This window comes from Etheostoma spectabile, chromosome 8, assembly GCF_008692095.1.
Source record: "Etheostoma spectabile isolate EspeVRDwgs_2016 chromosome 8, UIUC_Espe_1.0, whole genome shotgun sequence".
In the NCBI taxonomy this organism is placed as follows: domain Eukaryota; kingdom Metazoa; phylum Chordata; class Actinopteri; order Perciformes; family Percidae; genus Etheostoma; species Etheostoma spectabile.
The window spans coordinates 31,405,592-31,413,394 of record NC_045740.1 but is presented as its reverse complement, the minus strand read 5'-3'; the positions used below and the strand labels follow the sequence as shown (position 1 = coordinate 31,413,394).

Sequence of the window (7,803 nt, the reverse complement as noted above, 5' to 3'; positions counted from 1 at the left end):
CCTACAGATTCTGTCCCACTCCTCATCATCCAGTGTAGTATTCAGATCCCTTTCCCATGTCCTCTAAAGGGCTGTCCAGGCTCCACCCCCCAGGTTCTGCATAAGCTTAGAATAATACCCAGAAGCCTCATGACATTACAAAATTACCCAAGTTAAAGCGAAAATCGATTTTCAATTTTGATTATGATTTATAAACCACCGCTAACAGAACCACTCGCTGCGAATGTCTGTCTTGAGCAGAGATCTTCAACAGGGGGTCTGGGAACCCCTAGGGGATCCTCAAAGTCAACGCAGGGGGAACGCCATCCACACATACAGTCTTACAGATTCACTGTGCCACATCAATCAATCAATCAAAATGTATTTATATAGCACTTCCCAGCAACCAGCAGGTATCCAAAGTGCTTAACATCCGAAACCAAGAGTAAAAACACATCATACAATAGAAAGAGGGAACATAGAAAACAGTAAAATCTGAAAAGGTTACAAAGAAACAGAAGAATGAAATTGTCCCACCACTGCTACGTATTAAAAACCAGACTAAACAGATACGTTTTGAATTTGGACCTAAAAAGAGCGACATCTGTAACAGTGCAAATATCACGGGGTAACTTGCTAATTTGGATTATTGTATCTTACGTGTACTCAAAAAAACAATGTCCAGTCCTTTCCAATAGCTGGCAATTGAGTCGTTTTTTTTTGTAGCCTTACAGCGTCCACTTAACTCAAATAAAGTCCAAAAAACCACAACATATTCCAAGCACAGTTAAAAACTGGTTGCTCCTCTTCTTCAATTAATAACACCTGGTTGCATCAATACAGGAAAATTAACCAAGGCCAGCCTTGGCCTTGACAAAACAATGCAATACATTGGCCCCTGTGGCTTGGAGGAAACCCATCTGTATGGCTCCGACATCTGCTCTGTCTCTCTTTTCCCCCAGTCTATAGCATGCTGGGTCTCAGCTGCAAACAGAACAGAGACGACCAGAGGTACTTACACAGCCATAGCCCCACCTAGTGGAAAAGTCATGCCACTCCACTTGTTACTAATGCCCATGAAAACAAATTTGTTTATCGACCGTGATTGGAAACTGCTTCAAAATGTAATTGGTTCTACCTTGGCCGATGCTACACCCTTCTAGCAAGTTTCACAAAAATCGGGCCAGTAGTTTTTCCATAACCCTGCTAACAGACAGACTGCACAAACCGAGCCAAAAACATAACCTTCTAGGCAGAGTTAATGTATCTAACAAATTGATAAAATAAGAGAAAAACAGGCCGATATATTACAGACATAGACTGTTAATAATATACAGTTTATGATTACAGAGGATCAATGTGATCTGGAATACACTGGATTACAGAGGGTTTCAACTTAACTGTATAATAAACAGAGTTCCTTGTGAGGAATGCGGCGAGAATAAGTGTGTAAATCAATCCTTTTTCGTGACAATAATATAATAGCAGGAGGGGCAATATTAGTAGGCTATTCTAAAACTGGAAGGTGGTAGTGGTTTAATTGGACAGAGGGTGTTAAATGTCCTTGTGTAGTTCATGGATGTGTAATAAAACCGTGTAGATTCATCTCATAAAACTGTCACGTGGTAGGTATGGACAATGGCTTCGGATCTCATCAATGACGTAGCACGTCTAAAACGATTGCTTAACAAAAAACGTCTGGGATTTCTCAACACACGCTTTAAACGAACACAAGGCACAGACATACACATACAGTAATATACAATTTATTCTAGTTATTCTTACTTGCCCTTTAAAACAAACACCTTTTACTATGGCTGTGAGCAGCTGCGTAGGATTAGTGTCTGCCACCAGACATAGCAAGTGACGGAAACAGGGAGGGAGTGGCAGAGACAGGGACAGGCAGATTGACAAAAGAATATAGCACAGACTCTTGCAAGTAGCATGGACTGGCCAAAATGTGAGCACCATGTATGTGGACATGTAAGGACTGAGCAACCGCTGACTGAAGCCTAATGGGGTCTGGAGTAAGCCAGAAGGAATATCCAGGTAGGATTGAAATACACAGGACACAGAATTAAACATACCAGGGATTTTATCACCGAATCGGCAGATTGGATTTAAGGATTGCTGCTTTAAGAATAAATTTAATTTGAACCAGATTCTTCATAATATTCTGTGTGTGTGTGTGTGTGTGTGCGTCTTAAAGTGCAGGGGAGTTATATCTGTACATGGACTGTAAATGGAAATATTTATGAGTCTACTGACCTACCACCCTGATAACTATTGAAGTTTGTATTTTGTTTTGCTATCAGGCATAGAGTAAATACTTAATAACAGGACATGAGCTTAACCTCCACCAATTTACTTTGATAAACAGAGGACATCTCTTTGGAACAGTCTCCCGGCATCACTGCACATTATCATGAGGCGATATGGTGTAAATTAAATATCTTTTAACAAATACATCAATGAAGATATTATAGGGTTGACAATTGGTGCTTTCACAAAATCTAGTCTCATATCACAATATCAATATATTAAAAATATGTAATAGGGATATATTGCCCAGCCCTAATTATCATCATTCAAAGAAACATTTGAAAGGGTCACTTAGCAACCATGACTTTTTATATTGTAATACATTACCATATTTTGGGAACATTGACAACATTGACATGCCCCGGTGTATGAGCCCAGGTGTTTACAATAATTTTAAAATGGCTACTTAATCCTAACATCAAGTTAAGAATTCATAAAACATTCAATAACTAGCATCAGTACAGATGTTAGATGCTATGTGTCCTGTGAGAAGAATGTGCAGATGACCACGTATAATTATTATTAATGCTGATCAGCTTTTGTAACAACCTTGCCAACAAAGCTGCTGCACAATTATTGGTATAGTAAGCCCTCTTTAGGATTATGTTAATTTGTACAGTTTGTAATAGGCTCCCTTATTAATCGAGGTACAATTGTGTTCAGCGGTGAAAAATGATAGACACAGAAAGACACAGCCCTAACGCTCTTAAGAAATTAGCACAATCCAATTTAACAGGGTCTGTTGCATTACCTACCAAACAGAAAAACGTACTACACCTAAGCATGTCCACACACAATCACTGCTAGGGCTGCAATTTAACATTATTTTCAGTGTTGATAAATCTGTAGATTGTTTTCTCAATCGATTGGTTCTTGGTCTATAAAATGTCAGAAAATGGTGAAAATACTGGATCAGTGTTTTCTAAACACCAATATGACGTCTTAATATGACTTGTTTTGTCCACGACTCAAAGATTATCAGATAAAAATGTCACAGAGGAGTAAAGAAAATAGAAAATATTCACATTTAAGGAGCTGGAATCAGAGGATTTAGACTCAAATCGATTATTCATAAATCAAGTAGTTGGCCATTAATTTAATAGTTGACAATTCATAAATCTTTGCAGCCACAAGCACGCACACACTGCGGTGAATCCTCTTAACAGCAGGTTACTAACTTGCAGGCTTTTTCCCAGACAGTCCGGTGTTCATGCCTTCCTTTATCTGTGAGGACTAAATTTAGCAGACATGAATTACAATAGAGGCTGGAGAAGACCGCAAACGCTTCCACAAACAAAGGTTTTGTAGTGGGTAAATATTACAGTAATATAGTAACTGTTTGGTGTTAATCAGTGTGTGTCTTCCACCTCTGACACCCCTCTCAGTTGAAGAGAGCCCGCCCCCACCACAGTCCAACACTGAGTCAGATTCAGCTCACTCCTCTCCACCTCGACCCGCCATCATCGTCACAGCTCCATCACGAGAGGACCTGTATGCCTTACCATCCACCATGACCTTAGCTGATGCCGTCAAAGAGCGGCGGCCCTCTTCCACACCCTTCGTAGTGGGGAACAAATTTGTGGCCAATCGATAACAGCATGTCCTGCAGGAGGTAAAATGGGAGTCGAACTTGGTCTTTATTGATCTGAACTATTCATATCTGATTTTGTTTGACCTTCTTGTCTCGCATAACTACTCACACATACACACATAAGACTACACATCATAATTTTCTCTATATTCTTGTAATTTATTTTCTGCATTTACTTATGTTCAATTTGTAGAATTTAGGACTCTTGTAATTGCAATTGCTCATTATATATACAGTATATATATAAAACTGAAACTATAAAAACGTTCTTTAAAAAGTATTCAAATACACTTTACTTTTTACTGGACATAAACAGCAGAATGAGCAGCGCACTTTACTTAAATGTAAAAACTAAATGATCTTACTATGCAAAATTATTTTAACTGATTTGTTTGATGTGAGCAGCTTTTTAATGCTGTTGCTGGTTTAGGTTTATGACTATGTAGTACTGTGTAATCTATAACAATACAGCCAGGTAGATTAAAAGCTCTTTAACCAAGGTGTAAGTTTAATTCCATGCATGTAGAGTTTTCTGACAAGCTCCCAGCTTGTGCCACACATCTCTCCATAACTATGTCTAGAAAACAGTTGGCACTCTGCTGCCATGTGTGAGGCGGTTGCCATCGCAAAGCCAACATTTTCTTTGCTGCAGTGAGACCACCAGTCCATAGTATACGCTATTGCTGTAGAGACAATTCTAAGGCAGATTGAGTCATCATTAAGTAAGAGCAAGGTCAGTGACAGTGGAATATTACCTCCAAGCAGATCACTAAAAGTGAGACACAGGCTATATCTGTCTCCAAAAGGTAAACACTCACACCAAAAATAATGTATAAATGACCCTGGGACATCAAGTGTACATAGATCACAATTAGGAGATGGGATCATTTTCAAAGCATGACGTTTTCTTGGAGTCAAATACATTCTGTACACATTTAAAATGTTTGAATTGGTGATCAGGGGTTTTGGAGGTATCCTGTAGTTTCTCCTATATACTGTGTCCCGGCTAATCTCTTCCTCTTTGATTAATTTGTTTTCTGTATTTTATTGCAGTATTCAAAGAAGAACTCAAAATGGATTGCACAAGTATCACGCAGTTGCAGAACCGCATGGCAGCGTGTTGACGTACTCCGCCTGTTCAAACTCCGGGAAAGCACTTTGTTGTCCTGGTGGTGGCACGAACCAAAACACAATGGCGGCGCCCGAGTGAGCCCGAGTTAAAGCCAAAACGGACTCTACTCTTGTCTTCTGAGGCTGCAAACGAGTCGAAAGAATGGACACCGTGGGAGAAGACGAACAGGACCCTATAAAGCTCAAGTCTATCAAGAACAATAAAACATTTACGGTGCCTCGAAATGACAGGGTAAGAGTTAGCTTAGCTTTGTTGGGGGGGTAGTTTAATGATGTCCTGCTTATCAGCAACGCTACAGCGCATACATTACAGGGGCATACTCGTCACAACTGTAGGTGGCCTAGTCTGAAATTTGGCATATATATTTGACAGGCAACATGACATATAATAGATAAGTCGCTGTGTAGATGTCTTGTGCTCAACACTCGCGTGACGCATACAGAACCGTATAACGCTAACTTAATGCTAATAACATTAGCAAGCAAAAAAAAAAAAAAACTTGTCAAATTATGTACAAGTTACAATTTAATCGATACGCTTATGCTTAAAAGTCACTGATGGGCCAATCAGTTTTTGGAACCGCCAGTGTTCAAGGTAATTTAATTATTTAAATTGCCTTTCTTAAATAGAGATTGGCGTTCTCCCCATCTAGGACGTCATCAGTAATTAGCTAGTGAGGCACCTTTGCTTCACGAGGCACTTAACTTCCAAGGTAAAAAAAAACTAAGGTCGGTGCACCACTGTCAATCTTATTACTGTAGCTTTTCCATGAACCCAACTCTCTGCGTCATCGAGTGATTCCCTGGCAAGCCTTCATCAGGCATAACTCGTAATAATCCGTTGTCCGATTTAATAAAATGTTATCAGACCCATATCTCAGCTTGTACACAGTCTCCATTTTCAATTATGACAGAGTAGCTCTCAAAATGCTCTTCATGCGATCTGTTGCTGATTTTAATTAACAGGCTGTATATGGTAGTCTGATCAGATTTAGTCTCTCGCTGACTTCTAAACGTCACTATCAGGCACAACATGTGTAAACCTAAGTTAGCAGGTCAAATTCATGTACTGGAGACAAGCATGACGATGAAGTTCACTGAAGTGAAGGGAGCATCTGTGCCATCTCTATCTTTTCTTTCTTTTTCAGTTTGGGAGCTGCAGAAGTGTTCGAGAGTTTGAGAAATTTAACCGCATAGGAGAAGGAACTTACGGCATTGTGTGTAAGTTATCAATGTTGCAGATCATAGATTGAGTCAAAAAGGAAGATAAAAATAGCAGATCATTTTAACTGCTGTTAACTCATACCTGTTTCCTGTTCCTAATATAGACCGAGCGCGAGACACCAAGTCAGATGAGATTGTAGCATTGAAGAAGGTGCGGATGGACAAAGAGAAAGACGGTGAGATCAATGCTCTGAACGCTGATTCATATGAGTGTTTTGAATGGAGTATTTTTGTAGGCATTGTATGTATGTTTGTCTTTGTCGATGTGTTGTTTGTGTCTAATAACCTTTTTGGGGAATGTAGGGAACATCATTGGTCATGTGGAAGTTTTAGCCTGACGGTTGGTGCGTAGAGGAGTTGAGGGAGTAGTTATGGAGATATAGCTTGCTCTGAAACACAGTGTTGGATATCAAAGATAACCTATGCTGCCATCCTTTTGGCCCAGATTTAGCGTTGCAAAAAAATGAGCAAAATTAAAATAATTTGAATCCATAGTTTACAGTTTTTGTTTCATAGTGTCCAAAATGTCTGAGCCGCTTAAAGCCATTTTAAACTATAGTGAGCATATTAATGAACGTCCGTTACATTTAAGCCCTTGCCAAATAAATTGATATGTAGCTTAGTAAGCCTATCAGCTCCATAAATCTCTGTATTTCTCAGTGTGGCCATGTTTAGAAAATGGTGCAGAAGCTGAGAAAGGACAACCGCAGCATTTAGTTCTGAAGACAAAGAGGACAAAAAAATGACAAGATAATAACCTCTTCTAATTCTTCCTTTTTGCAACTGTGTAGAGGAGCGATGGGGGTGTGAGCACCTACGGCTGTGTTTCTGTAGTATTTTTCTTTTTAAAACGGCAATGCCCTTCTCTTTCTCTGTCAGGGATCCCCATCAGTAGTCTCAGAGAGATCACCCTGCTGCTGAGGCTGAGACATCCCAACATAGTGGAGCTGAAAGAAGTGGTTGTTGGCAGTCAACTGGAGAGGTAGTGCACATGCACACACACCACTATAAGGCTGCCTGCCTCAGCTGGCCAACGGTCTGGCAAAAATGCAGGTCTTTCCATTCATTTTTATGGGGGGGGGGGGACACTCAAAAAGAATTTGAGAATGACTCAACCTCACGTCACGCTGCTGTGGCCAATCATGTAACCGGTAAACAGACATGTCAGTGTGTTTTGAGCTCTGGTTTAAGGCGGTGTGTCCCAAACAGGATAATAACATCAATAACTTTATCGTTGCCGCAAGAACATTTTTTAAACATTATAAGGGTAAAAAACAAAACACAGGCACTCACTTGCCCTGGAGTTTGTGTAATAGTTGATTGTTTCCTGCAACAGCAAAGCAGTCGCTATGTCTCGCTTATCTCTTTTCTTCCTCTCTCCCCGTGAAGTAAACTGCTTTCAAGTGCGGTCAGAAACGTCGGAATCTACAAACGATCTGACGGAGAACAGTAATCTGCTTGTGCTTTGTTAAGGGGGTATAAGAACACAACAGGACAGGACGTCACACAAATGGGCCGTTTTGTTGACCGTCCCCCAGGCCACACCCAGGCCACAC

The 7,803-nt window shown here is 40.1% G+C and overlaps 1 protein-coding gene across 2 annotated transcripts in view; it reads left to right on the top strand.

The window, feature by feature from the left end:
- Positions 1–1,777: 1,777 nt before the first annotated feature.
- LOC116693444 (cyclin-dependent kinase 10) overlaps positions 1,778–7,803 on the top strand; it is a 23,464-nt gene continuing 17,438 nt past the window's right edge. For both annotated transcript variants that reach the window (XR_004332917.1, XM_032522435.1), the window contains exons 1-6: positions 1,778–2,028; positions 3,687–3,913; positions 4,946–5,255; positions 6,172–6,244; positions 6,352–6,423; positions 7,127–7,229. Coding sequence is in view for 1 of the 2 variants with exons in the window: in XM_032522435.1 (XP_032378326.1) it covers positions 5,166–5,255; positions 6,172–6,244; positions 6,352–6,423; positions 7,127–7,229 (338 nt within the window). In the remaining variant the exon portion in view is untranslated. The remainder of the gene's footprint in view (positions 2,029–3,686; positions 3,914–4,945; positions 5,256–6,171; positions 6,245–6,351; positions 6,424–7,126; positions 7,230–7,803) is intronic.